At 41.7% G+C, this 19,272-nt stretch overlaps 2 protein-coding genes across 2 annotated transcripts in view; one reads left to right on the top strand and one right to left on the bottom strand.

Annotated features, from left to right (window-relative positions):
- LOC134195249 (uncharacterized) overlaps positions 1-4,032 on the bottom strand; it is a 10,430-nt gene extending 6,398 nt beyond the window's left edge. The window contains exons 1-2 of the mRNA XM_062664254.1: positions 4,000-4,032; positions 2,215-2,296 (exon numbers count right to left, since the gene is read on the bottom strand). Of these exons, the coding sequence (XP_062520238.1) occupies positions 2,215-2,296; positions 4,000-4,032 (115 nt within the window). The remainder of the gene's footprint in view (positions 1-2,214; positions 2,297-3,999) is intronic.
- Positions 4,033-7,262: 3,230 nt separating this feature from the next.
- LOC134195130 (uncharacterized) lies at positions 7,263-8,445 on the top strand. Its single transcript, XM_062664142.1, has 3 exons — positions 7,263-7,378; positions 7,448-8,127; positions 8,193-8,445. The coding sequence occupies exons 2-3, from the start codon at positions 7,635-7,637 to the stop codon at positions 8,348-8,350; spliced, it is 651 nt and encodes a 216-aa protein (XP_062520126.1). The 5' UTR covers positions 7,263-7,378; positions 7,448-7,634; the 3' UTR covers positions 8,351-8,445.
- Positions 8,446-19,272: the final 10,827 nt, after the last annotated feature.

Below are 19,272 nucleotides of genomic sequence, written 5' to 3'. Positions count from 1 at the left end.
AACAACAGCAGTCAAAACGTTAGTGTACTCTAAATGTTTAAAGGTACAGGGTTATGGTTAGACATGCGCACTGCATCGTTTTGAATAAGGTGTACTTTTTCAAACACTCAGTAACTGCAAAGGATTGACGCTCTAATTAGCACTGAAAGCAAAGCTGACTGAAGTCTCTACAGCCAGATGGAACAATAAAAAAGCTGCAGTGTGAAGTTGCATTGACCGTGTCTAGTAACAAAATCTTAGGCCTACTAGAGGTAGTTTTCAGAATTTTTCGTCTAGACCCTAAGACTAAGGTGGCTACACTACAGTTTGGTAGAATGCGACAAGAACCCTCGCACTATTAGCCAGATCAGGGTTACCTATACTCAGCATGTGAGCAGAAAGCACACGTCACTTTCCCATATGTTACATCTGCCTTATTCGCCAAGTGACTCAGTTCACAACCAGCAGCAAATCTTTGTATTGTTTAATGTTTACACTGCTGCCCTGCCCGTCAATCAACAAATAGCCCACTTTGTAGTAGCTTTGTTTATTGACATTTCTCATGCACAACATATGGACAGCATTTGAAGGGCTTACTGGCGATCAAAACTGATTTTTTGCCAAGACACTTGAATATATGTTACGCGTAACAGTTACAACGCAAAAACTACCTCATTTGAGATCGGCTCGAGTGTGAATATCCGACCGTGACCCTGCACCTTTAAGCTTGACAAGAAGTTTGTAATCTCTCTCCCCTTTATGGAAAATGTTAAACATCCACAATAATTATGATAGGTCTGCAGCCTAGACTTGTCCCCAGGTGTTCGCCTCGCTCCTCCGTGCAGTGCTCACGTGTCACATGGCTAGGCTTTCGAAGGAAGAAGAACGCCTGATATCTTCCGAGCACATCCTGATGACATGGGCCCCCTTTTGTTTCAACTATGTAAAGATATAATTCGACCCTAATGACGTAAAACATCATGTAAGGACACCTTCGTGTCCATGATAGAATGACCGCCGACAATGCCAACAGAGTGAGGTGTAGAAATCTAGAAGATCCTAACCATGTATGTTTGCTGCAATTCCAAGCTAGTAAACTGTAACAGTCAGACGGAAAGTAAAGTTTCCTTGATCTAGCCCTTCGATATGTCACGATGTGAGATACGACCATGGCGCATTTTGGCCGCTGTCAGATGATCACTCAGATCCGTGTTGCAAAACATGTTCAATCTCACCAAAGTTATGCCTACACTAAAGTCCATTCCCGAATAAGAGAATACGTGGGGAAAACCTGTGTCCCCTGGAGCAGACGTCCTAGCGAGTTGATTCCAACATATTAGGAAAATTCACAAGGAGGAGGTTCCAGATCAATTAACGAATACTGTGATTGGTCCTTTGTTAAGACACAATTTAGTAACTTCCTCTATGACACTCGCTTGGCCCGTCCTACCTTTGCATTTAACCAGGTGTCAGATAACTTCAAAGTGACTGCTATAACGTCCACTACTTGAACGCTGACAAGGATGTACTTTGAACTGTGGATTGATATGTAAAACAGCTGTACCTAGCATGCTTATGTAGTTGAAGCATTGGTTGAACCTTTGAACATAAGTTCATAGCTAAACATTTCTGTACTGGAACCGTTTATTTCATTAGCAGTAATTAGCTACGCCCATCTCTGTTCTTCATTTTCCTTATCTATTAATGGCAGTTCCCATGCATTATCCTATTTGGAAATGGACTTTAGCCAAAAACAAGACTTCTCTCCCCGAAAGAAGAACAACAGATTTCAAGAATCTACAACCTTCGCCTATGTACCAAGGCAAATCTACGCACGTCTTCAAGGTTAACAAAATGGCTTCAAAGTAACAGACACCTTCGTTTGTAAACCGCGCTCAGCTGCTGTCCCAAAAATGACTTCATGGCAAGCTCGTGGCGAAGCTGTCCATCATGCAAGTTAATTAGTTTGCATGCTTCTCACCAGACTGTTGTATAATTGAATCAAAAGGTGTCTCCACGTCATCATGACGTACTTGGAAGATACCAGGTGGTCTCCTCACTCCGAAAAACTAGTCATGTAACGTGCGAGCGCTGCACAAAGGAGCGAGGCGAATGCCTTGGGACGAGGCTATCTGCAGGCTGTGCTTTATATTCTCTCTTCGCTCAGGGTTCCAATATCTGTCAGTCTGTCTCCTAACATATGGAGTGTCTATAATCTTATAGATGACAGCTCACCATTAGATTTGTCTTGAGATTGCTCATGAGCAGTTAAAAAGCCAAAGCCAAACCCAATAAGAAACGATAGCAGGCAAACAACCTAAAAGAAACAAAAGTAGTTGATATCAGTTATATCACATATATGTATCAACCCCAACACATGAATTTTTGGTTTGTTCTAATGGGAATTTGTGTTAATTACCATAATAAATTTTCCCAGGCGAAGAACAGGTTAACCAGCCAGTAACACATAAAATGAAAAGCCATATATATATATATAATGGAAAAAACAACCTGAATGCCAATGGTAATGTGTGCTCTTCCAACTAGCATCCTGCAGCACATGTCAGTTTCAAATTTGATAATCTCGAGTGTTTCAATCTTAAATTTATTCATTTATTAATCAACTAGTCAAATGTAATCTGATGAAACCAGAAAATGTCAAAATGTCAAAATCCATTATTACAATCAAACTTTAACTCTCAGTGCCCATTTTCAAACTCATCTGACTTTTAGCAAGAATTTCATATTGTGAGAATTTTGTATTGAACTATTGACATGTTAATCAAATAGGCCATTTAAGAGATATCGAGTTTCCAGACAAACACTCAAAAGATAGACAGACAGGCATAAACACCGACAAACGCATAGACAAACACCTCTGAAAGGAGTAAAGCCTCACTGTGCAATGCAGATTGCAATAAACCGTTCTGATGTCACACTAGCTGACAAGGATCCCATCTCGTCTCTTCTAGCAATATATATAGCCTGAGCTTCCAAAGACAACTAAACAAGTATGAAACATTTTGAAAAATTAGAAAGATGTAGGGTTGCTGTCCAAAAATGAATAGAAACAAGACTATGTAGTGTGTGTCTCCTGTCATGAATTCACTCATACAGACTGCGCAATACATCATCCCCACATTGCACTATTTTCTAAACACTGTGTTTATACCTTAGAAAATGGAGCAATATAGGGATCATGATGTATTGCTCAATCTGTATGAGTGAATTCATTAAAGATGTCATAGCACACATGGTCTTGTTTCTATTCTTTTCGTGCGGCAACCGTACATATTCCTCATTTCTTCAAAATGTGTTTATACTTGTTTGAAGTCTTTTTCGAACTTCTTTACAAAATTAAAGAAACATATCAAAAAGCATAGGCTAGTTGACCTCAGATTAATATAATTATAGTTATAGCAGGAACTACCACAACTTGCAACACGAGTCAACATGTGCAGTAGATGCATTCTTTCGATGCGGGGCAACAAATGCCGCCATTTTGTTGGTAACGGTGCACGAGAGCAGATGTACATGTGTTATATCACCAACATAGTAGCGTTTCACCAAGGCCGGTGAAACTTGGTATGTAGGGTTGAGTTTATGTTCAGTTCTTCCGTAGGAGAGGGATCATATCAACCGTTTATGCTACAAAGCTAGAACCAAACGTCTGCACTTGCAATGAAGCATATCCATGACTACTCAAATTTGTCATTGTAGTGCAAGGGCCACTTTTGAGGGACTGACTCTCATACCAAATTTCTCGATAACTCAAACGCTACACCTTCCAGTTCATTAGACCAATGCTGGTATAGTACACTGCATAGCTGCTCACATACATGGCGGCGTTTGTTGCCTCACAACGAAAGAATGCATCTACTGTGCATGTTGATGTGTTGCAAGTTACCAAATTGTAAAAAGGCTCCAAATAACTCAACCATTGGCTGTATTCTAAATGTACATTCTCGAACATGAAAATACTCTACCATTATTAACTAGACTTGTGAGCAGTTTTCGTACTTTCGTCATTCCCAGACGTTCAATCCTCAGCATGGTGAAACTGGTTTCAGACAGGCCTCAAGAATTTTATGTCATGTATATGGTTTCAAGGTCACATAATGACATGTACACTTTATGTAAATCGTTGCAGAGTTCGTCGTGTGTTGTCAGCTTGCATCAACACTATAAATTAAGCTGCCTAAATAGTGCTCAACCTCACCATCTGATTAACAGCATGTAGATTTTATGGGCTAGACTGTTAGAGTAAGGTCAGTGGAATCACGTTTCAAAAAGACAAACAGTTGTATTATGCTAGAATACCAACGCCGCAGAAATGACAAGAGCTTCAAGAGCAAATCAGCATGTCAAAAAACAATGACTCATTGTATGTGAGAGGGTGGTGTCATGGGAAACTAACACTACAGTATTGATTACTTAGATCGGGAACTCATCGGCTCCCCAGAGCCAATTATTGACAGTGTATATCTGCTAGAGAAGTAGCCGACCTAACCTTGATCAATATCATAATAGGTAGCAAAACGAGGTGGTCTGAAACCAGTTTCGCCTTCTGAGGATTGAACATCCGGGAATGACGAATACACAGAAAGACTGGTCACGAGTCTAACCACTAACCGAGTACCAAAGTGCAACGTATTTAAATGAGTGTAAACTAAATGAGATAAGAAAGGCTACAATTCCACGTGACAGAATACTTTAGCTCCTCATACAGTACTATACACACTGCATTATTGCCGAGCGTAGCAAGGTTTCTAATCTGAGTCGCACAACAGAAAGGGGCGTGGTCCTATATGGCTCTCCATCGAGCTCTTAGTGTGTGTGTGTGTGTGTGTGTGTGTGTGTGTGTGTGTGTGTGTGTGTGTGTGTGTGTGTGTGTGTGTGTACGTGTACACAAATCTCAAATTTCTCCTCCCCACGACCACGTTCCATGATAGAACCTACTTTAAAAAATCGTTTCTGTGTCGACTACAGATAAGTCTAAGAACAATTCGTCTAAGTAAGCAAACGGCGACGAAAACGCTTCATGAACTTCTGTCGCCCCATCCTTTTGTATTGTAGCTAGGAATTGTGTGTTCTTGACAACCCAGAAACATCTTCAGGAGTTGAATACCACGTACAGTCAACTATTCACACGTCCCACATAATCAATCCTTTACTACACTGTGCTGCATCTAACAATGTTGTCAATGTTTGCTGATATCAATTTGTATGTCAGTAAATACCATACCACTGTAGTTACAACGGAACTGAGTGCATACCTAGACTGTACATTTCAATTGTCTTGATCACGATCCCAAAACGACGACAACCTATACCAGGCCTATATACCTAACCTAAACTACCAAGAAGTTTGCATGTTTACTTCCATGACAGGGTTTCAACAAATAAGTATTGTCTAGCTAGGACTCATCAATTCAGTAGATGGTCTGAAAACTCCATTGGATGTGTTACTCATGAACAGGAGGCGCCTAGGGAAACCATACAACTAGTTACAACATACATGCAACTACATACAGGTATATACTCATAACATAATAGTCTGCAGGCATAAACTCACACATAGGCGCGTTCAAGTGACCTCTTCTGGAAGAGGCTGGAAGAGGCTAGAAGAGACAGAAAGAGACTGGAAGACTGGAACCCAATCGAACGCTCTTCCTACTCTGGAAGAGGGAGATTGATTGCACATGCTCAGCTAGAGCACGTATGAATCTCAAGGCAGTCGCTTGCGTAAATTGCGCTCTAGAACTGTTGAGTATGATGAGTTACTACTCTTGTTAGATGGAGAGCTAGATGATGTATGTGCCATTCATAGGAACGAGCCCTTAATTAATACTTACATTTATTACACACAACACTGACAAGTGTAGTATTACAAAAATACTTTACATTTAATCAGCTCACCGCGCATACGCTACCTATTTTCCAGCCTAGTTTTCTTTTTCGCGCCCCATTCTTCGCACAATACTGAAAGCAAAATTCGTAAAAGATGTGCGCCTCGAAAATATGATGCTGTTGTTACCACTTTATCATTTTCTACTCCTACTTCTTCTATCAGAAAAGGTTGAAAAGTTTCATTTCCATCACCAGAATCCATTTGTCACCACAGTTGTACCCGTATGTAACTAATGTTGCTGTTATTGTTGTTGGTTGTTATTAATTGTTGTATTATTTTGGGGAATTTTGGTTAATTATTGTATTTGTAAATGACGTTGTTGTTATTGTTGCTGCTCCCTATTGTGGTAGCTGTTGATGCTGCTGTACGTTTGTTGATTTTGGAGTTGTTTGTTTTAATAAATATTGTTGATAAAGAACCTAATTCAGCCAATGACTCTCAGCTGACTGGCAATAGCTTAGAATTATTAATTAACGACCTATCGAAAAATTTTGAATTAATTCCACCTGGACCACCATTTCTCTTATGAGTCATTTTGTCTCTCTCTAGATGTTGATTTTACTCTTGTTTTACACAAATACATGATGTTATGTAAGCGCCATCAATTGACCTACAGATGCATGTATCATCAAAATACAGAGACCCAAGCAACGCAATTTAAAGGTTCATAATGATCTAGAGCTAAACATGCTGTGACTTTTCTGTTTAATTTTTCTTGATAAACTGTCATGAATAACTACGCCTTTTCATGTTATTGAGACATACATGGTTGGCTCTTTATGTCTAGCAATAAGCTAAATAAGTAACTTTAAGAAGTTTCATGAGCTGATAAACCTTCTTAGCATAGCAAAAACTTTTCTAGGTTACGTTCATGCAACAGGACATGTGTAACTAAGTCTAGCAAAGGTTACAAGAGCTAGTCGGTGCTAATGTATATTGCTGATTGAATGATTATGTAGATATTATAAGTAAGCTAATGTGCTGTGATTATACTTTTATAGACACTGAAGGAGTGATTATGCGTATATATAGTGAAGACTGTTGTTGAAATTCTCTGGTGGTCTGCGAGTATGCTTCCAATTGTGTTTTTACAACATTCGACAAAGATTTTAGCAAGCTTATCGCCATTTGCTCAATTTCTAGTATTTCTTGCATATATTGTGCTCCTGATTGCTTGTTGCAACAGTTCTAACCGACCAAAATTGTATGCAGTTGCAACGGTTTCGGTTTTGTTATTATCGGGTAAGCGATGTTTTTCAAAGGTTAGAGCATTATTTAGAAGTGTGTGTTGTGCTCCATTGTAGTTTCCACATATTATGTTCGTCCTCCTCCTCGTGGAAAATGTTGGGATGTTTTTCTAGACAACGGTCATAACTTTTCTGGCAGCATTTCATTTGAAGACTACATAGTATTAGACAGACTAGTTTCTAACAGAATTATTGACTATGAAGAGATGCTCCAACTACGAAACAGGACAAGAAATAATTGGTCAGTTCATGATACTCAATGGTTGTTGACCACATTTCTTCCTTGGAAAGGCAATCTAAAGTTTATTAGATTTTGCTGTTTGCTACTTGCAAACGAAAATTTGCCAGAAATTGGAGCGACACTGTGTAATGAATGTGAAAAATTTGATTTTCGAAACTGCAACATTGACTAGGAAGTAACGTTGGTCATTGACTCATCTTGTCAATCAGTGGCTTTTAATGTAAAGCGTGCTAGCTCAAAAGAAATTGACACCGACATGAACATTAGTATAAAGTACGTGGATGAACTAAATCAGGAAACTTCATCGGAATTGCAAGTATATAATGCTACAGTTCTCTGCATCAAGGATACTATCACAGCTATTCTGCTTCTAAGTATTGATACAAAAAACATTGAAAGAGAAGCTTTTGAACAAATCATTGCTCGTCAATTAAAGGTCAATCGTTGTGAAATAGATTTCAAGTTTGCGAAAAAGAGCAGAACATGGATTTTGCTGAATCTCTCAGCTAGAGCTGGATTGCGGCTTTTGGAGACCCTTAGTAAGAATGAGTCCAGAGATCAATTTGGTGAAATGATAGCAAAGGTATTGCATTCAACTTTAGCAAAGACGGTTTCTATTGAGGTGAAGATAAGCAATTTGCCACCATCTACAATTTACGTTACTCCCACAGGAATGTTCCTGGTCAAAGCAGATGATACAAGTTCTCTGGGTAATAGCAACTCTTCATTAATTGATTTCCGAACACTAGGTGAGTGCTTATACTTTACAACTATATTCATAAAAAGCTAGTGCATTTTGTCTTTGTTTTGTTAGCTATAGGGGCACTTCGTTTAGTGGTACTATTTTATTTGGCGCTAAAACTCAATTTCCTTTTTGGCCTGCCTTCTTCATTAGATACAGTGTCACAAGACTTCGAAGTTATAGTAGAGGACAAGTTTGTTGCAAGCTCTACCTTGAGTACAGGTCAGTAGATTTGTATAAAACAACTATATTTTGTCTTTGTTTTGTTAGCTATGTAAGAGCAGCCTATTTAAAATGCGGTTATTGTGATTTGCGCAAATTTTTTACTTGTTTCCATTATCAGATACAGTGGTACGAAACTTCGAAGTTAGAGCAGATGACAATTTTGTTGCAAGCTCTACCTCGAATATGGTATATCTGTAAAGTTCAGCTTCAAACACATACTGTTAGTAGTAGGATGGAGCACCGGTTTTAGCTCACTTCAGGTCTGCACTACTCGCTGCGCTCCGCTTCATTCCGCTCAGCATCCCGTATAAGTGCCCAGAACGCGGTACTTTATCGTACTACTTACTATAAGCCAATCCTAACACACCCTAGCTTTTACGCTTTTCCACCAATTCTCTTCCGCTCAAGAGACTAAAGCGTGGATTACATATCGTATATCTCATGTTGAACGCCCTACTAGGCAAATGTAATCTATCGAATATACATTATGGAGGCATTGATCAAACGATCCAATCATCTATCTCCTTGCTACGAGGTTTATTACTCCGGAGTTTTATCGCTGTCATTGAGTCGTCTGTGGCGCAACGATTTGAGGGTGAAATACATTTATCAACTCCATATGCAAAACCCACCTCAGATCAACCGGTGGTTTCATCCACTCCATCTCCACGCGTGAAACCAGCTTTATCGATAAAGTCCATTTCCTTCGCATATCTCATAATACATCCACTCAGTGAGGAAACCGGCCGGTGTTATATTGAAGAGTATAAAGACAATATACTTTTTAGAATGAGGACTACTCAATCTCCCGATTTGTATCCTATGTCCGACCCAAATCGCTTTGAGTTAGAATTCTAGGGTAAGAATTACAGCGAGAGAATCCGTAGAGGCATCGCTAGACGCAACCCATCTGTTGATGCGTTGGTGTCTATTCTAAATACCAGAACTCTCATCGTTGGCGATAAAGCGAGCTATTTCGGAAAGACTGCCAGAAACATTCCAAAACCCAACTTAATTAACCACCAAACAGATATCTCAGTTCGACATGCAATATGCAGAGTCCTGGAGTACAAGCACTCACTGAGATGAACATATTAAGAGAGGTAATTATTTATTCAGAAAATATTGGAGGTGATGGGTTTATCCAAAGAAGTCATTTGATGTAAACCCGTTACAAATATTGTGAAAATACGATACAATGTGAAAGAATGTTCTTAACCGTCCAAGAACGGATTATTGGTGTGAATGCTAAAACTATGTAAACTGTAGTATAGAGCCACAGAATCGTGTGCTTCATCTGTAGTAGAAGAAAAGAGCGCCGTGCTAGAGAAAAGAATACGCATAGATATAACCACAGAATTTGTGTCAGTGATAAAAACGTCCCGCTGGAGAAAAATATTATATAATACTACCAGTAATGGATTGTCTCACTGCAGAACTAACAAGGACATATATCCTTGCAAAGATATGTGAATGCTCTTTCCTTCGTGAAGAAGGTGGCTGTATCAGTGATAGATACGACTCCATATGTGAAACCGACCCCAAATCCACGTGCAAAAGGCGGTTGAAGCTACACGTGTAAAATTAGTGGTCTCATTCACTACAATATCCAAACCAGTGGTTTTGGTAACTGTACAACCGGTTGCCCTAACTACTCCAGATCCAAACCAGTTGTTTCAACAACTAGACAATCCAACCAGTGATCTAGACCACACCATGTGTGACCTCACAACTCACTCCTGGCACAGTTGAAACCTATGCGTTATGCAAGAGAAAACTGTTTTTAGGTTTGGAGAGAGACGTACCCAAAGAACACCATGACCCTCAAGCATTTCTGTCAACCCGGCCGCTAGTTCGCAGATCCACCGCAAACTCGTAAAAGAGATCGTAGCACTGACAGGCGTAAAATTCCATCTATCGATGAACACTCGCCTAAAGAACGAAGACCTCCCCACCAACCAACCGATTTACAAATGATAAGAGCTATGGAACTCCTTCTCACAGCCGAGGACACCTCAGAAGCTCTGCATGAAAGCATCCAAACCAGAGAACCATATCCAGACCCTCCTTCGAGAAATTGATCGTGTTGAAAGGCAATAGACCAACTTTGCTATCAAGGTCTCTGGATGGAACAAAGGTGTGTATTCATTCAGCATATCCAAATTCGAGGCTCCCATTAGGATTGACCTTCCTCTCTTAGGGAAAGGTGAGAAACTACATTACACTTGGATTAAAGACCTCAACTGTCTGCTGAACAACACCAGTAAAAACAGTCATCGTATGTACTTTTGTGGAAGATTTATGTCTGCTGATATACGCGATAAAAACGCCTCAAACAACGCAAAGTGTAACGCCAGGGTATTGGAAACAGAGCCATTCAATCACAGATGCCCGAGAAAGGAAAGATCATCTTGACATTTGAAAACAACCAAAATCAAATAAGAATGCTCTGTTTTCTAGGCAGACTTTGAAGCGGTCGTGGACAAGATCAAAGGACCCACATGCAATCCCACCGACCCAACAAGCAAATGGCAACTCATCACGAAACCTGTGGGTTCTCATATATTGTCGGTCGGTACGATGGACAAACCCAACCACCCGTCGTCTACCGAGGACGAGACTTTGCAAAACACCTCTTAGAATGCGTATAAGAAGAAGAGGTCCAGATCAGATGCATTCCAAAGGAACCCATTGGGATGAAATGCTAGACCATCTGGAATATCTAAGGGCAACGGGCTCTGAGCTTGTGAGACGACCACAAGCCTCTTCTTGGATTTTTCAGCAAACAATACGCTATTAAACACATGGCAATTAGCCGAATCTAACGCTGCGCTCTGTTTAGGTCGGGATACCGGTACAGGTCGGGTAAAGAGTACGGCAATGCCGATGCTTTAAGTAGGCTGCCTTATCACAGAGCTCACCAAGGATGACGATGATGAAGAAAGACGTCTTTGGGTGAACTGTTTAGCACATTGTCCGGTGACATCAAGGAACATTAGAGCCTAGACTAGAAGAGACAAGTAACTAAGTGAAGTCCTGACGTTTACCCTTGGGGTGTCCAATCCAGATAGACAAAAACCTTAGATCAGTAAAGCAACTAGAGAACGGAACTTTTAACTGAAAATGGTTGCCTATTATGGGGAAACCGCATTGTAGTACCTCCGAGAAATCTTGATTCGAGAACTGCACAAGATTCACCCAGGTATTACTAGGATAAAGGCAATTTCCAGGGGCTACGTATGGTGCCCACGAATGGATACCTCCTATAAAGAAGCAGTTTAAATCGTGTACATACTGCCAATCAAACGATAACGCGACACCAAGTGCTCCAATTCACTCCCAGGACTAGCCTGACTTACCGTGGTCACGGCTACACATTGATTATGCCGGACCGTTTGAAGGGAAGATGTTGTTGATCGTCGTAGAACCCACTGTAAGTGTTTGGAAGTCAAGGTGACAATGTCTGCAACTGTATCAGCGACAGTCGAAAAGTTGAGAGGCATTTTCGCGACAGACGGGCTGCAAGATGTGATAGTTTCCGAGAACGGCACTTGTTTCACAAGCTAGGAATTTCATGAATTTAAATAGTGAATGGCACTGAACACTGCCGCTCAGCGCCGTATCACCCTTGTTCAAATAGGTTGGCGTAAAGAAACGTTAAAACAGTCAAAGAGGCCATCCACAAGAGTAGAGACGGAAGCCTCCATACAGGTGGGCCTTTTTTCTCATAGATTACCGAACGGCACCACATACTTTAACGGGAGCTTGCCCCGCGGAGTTATTCATGGTCCGCGTACGAAACACACGATTTCATCTGTTACGGCCTAGCGGCATAACGAGAACGAGCGTGTGGAAATATAAGTGGCACAGAAGTGGCGTCATGATCAGTGTTACAGACAAGAGGGCGTCACAGCTGGACCACAAACTTATGTTTAGAAGTTTGTGGCTGGACACAAATGGGTAGCCAGTCACATTGCCGAACAGTTGAATTCGTGTATGTATCGATGGAGAATTTTGGACAACCGTTTGGCTACAAGACACTGAGACCACATTAGACCCCTTGCGGCCCTTGCCGCGGAGACTGACGTTGTAGACGTCAATAACCTTGTCCTGTCCATGGAGGTTTAGGAGTTGCCATGCCTGTTGGAGAGGAGAGGAGAGAGATAGAGAGAGAGAGAACAGGAAAAGACCTCGGCTGAGATTGCAGCGCAGGAAGAAGGTAGTATCATCTACAGCAGTAACGTGGACGATACCCACGCTGGTACGGCGAAGGATAAAGCTTGCTTAGGCGCTGCGAAGGGAGAGGAAGGTATGCAAACCAACCGGCATGTTTGACCTGTGGCACTGTCAGTTGTAGTTTTAACCGAGATTGAGTTTGAGTTTCGGTGTAAGACTGAGTCGCAGTTTTGGTTTGTAATTCCAGCATGTTGTTCTATTTTACCTGGTGGAAGGAATGCTGTAGAGTAGACCTGGCTGTTAAAGCACGTACCTCTCACGTGGGGTTACGTGTCAAAGTACTGCCGTTCTCTAGTCGCATTCGTGTTTTGGTGTACATCTTGAATAGACCAGTAGAGATACTACAACTACCTACACTAAAGACGAAAATGTCGTCGACCGATCCAAGAGAGGCGATTGGTTCTAAAGACCTCAGAATACGAGGAAATCGAACAAGCTTACGAGCTACGTTGGCAAAAGCTGCGAATTACGATCAGAAGAGCCTTCCAAGTAGGTATCTCGGTATACCAACTTGAAAGTTATTAATGCTCGAGTTCTACTAAAGTCCGTTTGAGAATGGGGAGTCACTTGAAATTCCTAACACCCTATAATGTATTGGAAGGCCTAGTTTTGTAGCAATCATTTTAGGTGTCTCATTACCTTTTTCTGTTGCAATACCTTGACAGTAAACTGCCCAGAACAAAGCCGACGGTGCTGTAGAAAGTAATTGAGAGTGCTACTGCCTGTATCTAGCGTGTCCGTTACATTCTCAAACTTATTCTAGTTAGTATTCAGGACAACTTACCAATCTAATTACAGTAGGTATGCAATTAGAACTGTAAATAATTGACGAAACTCCATCTTCTATCTCAATATTTTTGAGGGAAGCGTCACATATGTCCACCTATCTCCGGCGTAATCCATCCTGCGAATGAAATGCTTGCGTAATTGAAGAAAGCAAACATGGAGCTTTCCAACGATACCCGTATGACCTCAGTTCGTTCTACTGTTACGTGTCTTCAGCCCATTTTCGGGTGTGACTGAAGAGATGACTTTAATTCTGAAACGGAGTTTAGCACTTTCTCGATAACTACATGGATCAGTTCGATTTTGAGTTAATCCAGATGGCCACCGATAGCCTCTACATGACCATATATATATATATATATATATATATATATATATATATATATATACATCCTCAAGACTCTAGACGAAGCGGAGCGGTCGGACCCGCTGAAAGACTTTCAAAATTGTTGTCAAGAAAGGTTGGCTTAGAACCGATGGAGCAATCGCACATCAGGACTTTTCAAACTAGTGTTCGAAAAGTCACGAGCAATTGGTTTATGCAGCAACTGCTACTATGGAGACGATGGAGCTTGTTAAAGGATCAGAGCGCCTCTGCAAAGAAATTAGCTAAAGGAACAACACATCACCTCGTGGCGCTACATCTCGACCCTCAAAAGTCGAAACGATCATGCACAAACTCGAGGCTACAGAATAATGGGAGAATGTGTAAATACGCACTTGCAAGGTAACCTCGGTCTCATTGCTTACTATACACGCCGAGTCGATCTTACCCAATGGCGTTCACACAGAACCCATTTATGAAATCGGCGAGGTTGACCAGTGAAACTTATATTTAATATATCAAGCTAAAGACATTTTATATTCCCAACAAGTCAATTTCAAACGATGATGTTAGAATTTCCAAGACATTATGTAGACCCTTCTTAATATTGAGAATATTCAAGTCGATTATCCGTCTGTGACGTAGCGACAGATAAATCAACATGTTGTCGACCGTGGAACTTTAGTTTAAAGGTGAGTCGAAATGACAGGATTGCACCTAGTTTGCATAGCTCTTTAGTGAGTTTATCGAGTATATTTACTTAAACGCTCTTCTAGAGATATATCTATATCACCGCTGCAGCAATCCGCAACATCTATCCGCCACGCTTGAAGAAAGTCTTACATCACTCACGAGGCAGACCTCCAGACCAATGGTCGCACATCTTCATTAGAGGAACTATCAAGTGTTGGTACTTCATCCACGAAGATATCTAGTATTATATCGAAGTCTGACGGACGACCCCATGCACGACGGGTCGACAGGTCGCTGTTGGAGCTTCATATCCATTCGAGCAAGGCAGGAAGAGTCAACCTCCAACTTCTATGCATGATATTTTCTACTTATCTTATCAGGAATGGGAGGACACATATCGGTGACGAAATCATCCATTCTGTTGAGTTCTGGTAGCAGGAGTTTCCTCGTTAAACTTCTTTCCTCAAAGATATTGTCTCAATGTGTTTACGTCATTGTGATAGCTGGTTTAGGCAAGTCAAGAGACTTTTACTTTGTTGGTATAATTCATTTTCTTTGTCAGTGTATGTAGAATCACAACCGACCCAATCACAGCGAGAGCGATGGAATTTACACATACACTGACCGTGGCACCCCAAACCTCAACCCGGCCAACGTCACGTTGGGTGCCACAACTAGGCGTTTGAATAATTTAGACAATTATTATAACACCAACATTGGTCTTGGAAGGTGAGATACAACTGGTTAAGCATGGGGATGTCACTCTCCGATAAATGTTCATTGATGTGATCAAAAGTGATCGCTGGAATTGTCTCTGTATTTGACGTTAGTTACTTTACACTTTCTTTCTCAACTCATCCAAAGATAGCTAAGTTTAAACATACTTGCTATACTTTTATTGTTGTCTCCAACCACTACAGCCACTTGTAACAGGCTTTTGGCTTGGCGAGACTTGGTTTTCAATATTATGTATGTTGGTTCTGACCTTATTCATAACAGTTTGAATACCATTCACTTTGGTTTCAATTTCATCCACCTTGAGTTTGACCCTATTGACATCTGTTTTAACACCATCGACGGTAGTTTTGATTGCAGTTTACTCTCCAACCATGGTGCTTACATTGATTTTAATCTTACTCACTGTCATATTCAATGCCTTGATACCTGTTCGGTTTTGCTGTATCCAAACAGTATTCTGGGCCAATTCTCTTGATACCAAATTCGTTCTTCGTCTTAACACGTTGACTTAGCACGTCATTTAAATAAAGCCGTCGGCCTTCCTGTTCGTTCTAGACTATTTTTTTGACATTCTGTGTAGACTATATCATATAATGGATCTCATCAATTTCGATGACTCCCAAAACCAAGACAAAATTGCTATTGGCATTGCCATTACCTCATTGTAAGACAGAAGAAATGTAGAAAAAGAGCACTCTGGGTTGTATATGTGGCGTCCAAATGATACCGTCTGTCCGTCCCGCATAATTTTAGCATCTCTTTGTGTCTTCCCACCCTGTTCGGGACTACTCAGTTCCTCGAGTCCGCGAAAATATGGGGAGGTATAGGTGGTATCATTTGTAGCACTAAGTGTACTACTGGAGATCGCTTCCAATTTGATCGCGCCCACTGGGAACTCATATGTGAAAAATTGTGCCCTATCAGACAAATAGCATTTCTTGCATATAGCCACAAAACTGTGTGTAATTGCAGGTGTAAATGAATTTTTACGATCACTATGGAGGTATCAGGCCATCTGCAACCTCTCGTTCGATGTATTAACAGGGTGGTTGATTATGTCAATAGACGTATAACGATCCAATGTTGTATCCCAGTGCACATACAAGGTATGAGCTGTTATTATATCATGCGTATATATTCAAAATTGGAAACCGGGCTTCAAGCTTTCACCATCGAGGATATGGAGTTGAGTCTGAAGAACATTGTCGGTCCACTCAGACCTCTGAGTCCTGGCGAAGGTGCTATATGGTACTGCTAGTTGTCGAAAAACGGAAGCATCAATATTGGTAAGACGACCCAGTGAGTGACTAGAGAGGTCAAATATAGTTGATACCCATGGGACATTTCGTGAGGTTAGATCCCCCCTGTGTCGGTATGTTCAACCAAGCAGACCTCACTGTGGTATAGTAAACTGTAGTAGTGTAAATAGGAAGGATGGACATATACGGGGAAGTACTTCTCCGGGGCAAAGACATACTCATCTAGCTAGCGCGGGAAGAGTATTGTTCGACAATACAGTACATGCTGCATGGTGACAGGAGATCGCAACCTTTAATTAAATAGCTCAACGAGAAGCCTACGACTTTGCCCGTCTGGAAATTGGTCTCAATGACATCGAGGGTATGAGCGCTTTTTCGTGACCATTCCGAGTTATCCACAAAGGAAGAACCGACCCAGATCAGCACCCTCATACGCTATGGACGATCAACCAGACGACATTCTCACATTCTTGCAACTTTAAGAGGAATACAGGAAAAATATGATCTCGTCGCGAAATCTGACTGTCATTTCGTCAAGAGACACATTGTCATCTTGGAACGGGCTCGGTTCAACCGACGTCGTCAAGAGGACGGAGAGACAGTGGATCAGTTCATTACTTCCTTGTATACGCTTGCAAAATATTGCAACTATGGCGACCCACGAGGAGATGATATGTCATCGCCTTGTAGTCGGCGTGCTCGACGCCCAACTGGTGATGAAATTATAACTTAATCTAAACTTTATTACCCTAGAGGCTGCAGCGAACAGGGCAAGACAAACGGAAGCAGTTAGACGACAACAAACAGTCGTAAGAGGAGAACCATCTAGTAAGACTCACCCAGAATTGGCGGAGCCGGTAGATGCATCAGGAAGACACGTGTGAATCTAAGAAAACACGTCGATCACACCTTAACAATGCCGTTGCCAAGACAAAAGTGCAAACGATGTGGACGCCAGCCAAGTCATAGTCGCTCTCAATGTCCAGTTCTCAATGTCCAGCTCTCAACAGCAAACGTCTTATGTGCAACAGAATTGGCCAATTTTCTGCAATGTACTTGACTCGCCCCCATGTCCAGGCGGTGCAGAAACAGAATTTACAGATTTCAGATATTGAGGACACGCCATACTTCAGCCCACGGTGAGTTCTCCTAGAATTAGACCACACACCAGTACAGTTCAAAGTGGACACAGGCGAAAATGTCACGGTCATTCCAGAATCTGTTCGCAAAAGGGGACACTTCCAAAACACTATGGAAAATGTACCAAACTACTAAGAGGACCCGATAAACAACAACTGGCTGACTGTGGTTTTTCTAAGCAAAAGTGAGCAAAGGAATTGTCACACACTGATCGAATATGTGTTGTCAAGGATCTTCATGCAGCACTATTACGCAGGCCAGGTATTGAGAAATTTAACATTGTGTTGTTCGTTGGCTATCTCCACATTGACGCAACGGACAAGTACTTTACTCAGTCCCGCCACTGTTTTCAAGCTTGGGAAACTTTAAATGGAGTCCACTGTCCTCTTGTGAGAAATGCACTTTTATTCTTGCTGTCGGCTCCTAGATAATCGCTTTACATCTGATAGAGAAGGTAAAAGCACAGCTGGAATCCATGGAAAGACAAGGTGTAATCTCTAAAGTCGACCTTCCCACTGATTGCTGCTCTTTACTAGTGGTTGTATCTAAAAACAACGATATAGTGCAAATCTGTGTCGATCTTACCAAACTAAACAATTCTGTTCTGCGAGAACTTTACCAGATGCCATCGATATAGATCACTTTAGCACAGTTGCAGACAGCTACAGTTTCTCTTAGCTAGATGCAAACTTCGGATTTTGGCAAATTGTTATTGCCAAAAACTTTACTCTTCTTACCATCTTTATCATTCTCTTTGGGAGATACTGTTTCAGTCGATTGCCGTTTGACATCAGTAGTGCTCCTGAAATATTCACAAACGGATGTAAATCATTTTGTAGAGACTAGAGGGGATGATATGCTTGATGGTTGACATACTGATTTATGGAAACAGCCAGTCTGAACAGGAACAGAGACTGACTACCACACTGTTACGTCATAAGCAAACCGGAGTCATACTGGATCGAGACAAGTGCAAAATTTAGTAAGACCACTATTCGATTCCTCGGGCAGATAGCTAACAAGGGTGACGAAGCTCGACTACGCATTGGCACGACACGACCGCAGGAGCAAGATGTGGATACTACCCGACACAAAACAGAACGAATGTGCTAAACTAGAAGAGCTTCCCGAATACAGCGACTCTCACGTCGACGTCTATGCCAAATGCAACTTTCGGGTGCCCGGAAGTTGGCCTTCCAGATCCAAGGTCGCATATTCGTGTCAAACACCTCTGAGGAGAAACAGATCCAAGCCGATCCAAGCCTCTTGAAAGGCCCTCTACTGTTGCGGACTCTACAACCGGCGACGGCACAGTACAAGCACAAGGCCATGCGCGTAACACTTGACTTCGCTCCTTACGAGCAACCCGCCGAATTTAACGAGCAACTCGGACCGGTGCGGGCATTGGGGACACCAGAAAGCAAGCAGTGCAAAGCGTTGCAGACACTAGACGTTCCCAGCCTACGGCACGTATATCTACCGAAGTGTCGTAAAGTATGCACTGGAGATCCCAGAAGAGCTCTACGCTTCCAACAAATTCGTAGAAGTCATAATGCAAGGCGATGTATGCTTCCAGAACATCCTGTGGTGCTGCGAACGCTACAATTCGGCAAAACCAAAAGCAAATACAAGGCCTTGTGTGTTCAACTCGTTCCCGCTCCTATTGATCGAGCACTGCAGACGTGGGCCCACAAGAGAGCGATGATGCCACAGCGAGTAATAGCGAGGATGCCACAACGAGTGGTACAAA

Source organism: Corticium candelabrum, chromosome 19, assembly GCF_963422355.1.
Source record: "Corticium candelabrum chromosome 19, ooCorCand1.1, whole genome shotgun sequence".
NCBI classification, from domain to species: Eukaryota; Metazoa; Porifera; class Homoscleromorpha; order Homosclerophorida; family Plakinidae; genus Corticium; species Corticium candelabrum.
Note: the sequence above shows the minus strand (reverse complement) of the source record. Positions and strands in the feature narration are given on the sequence as shown.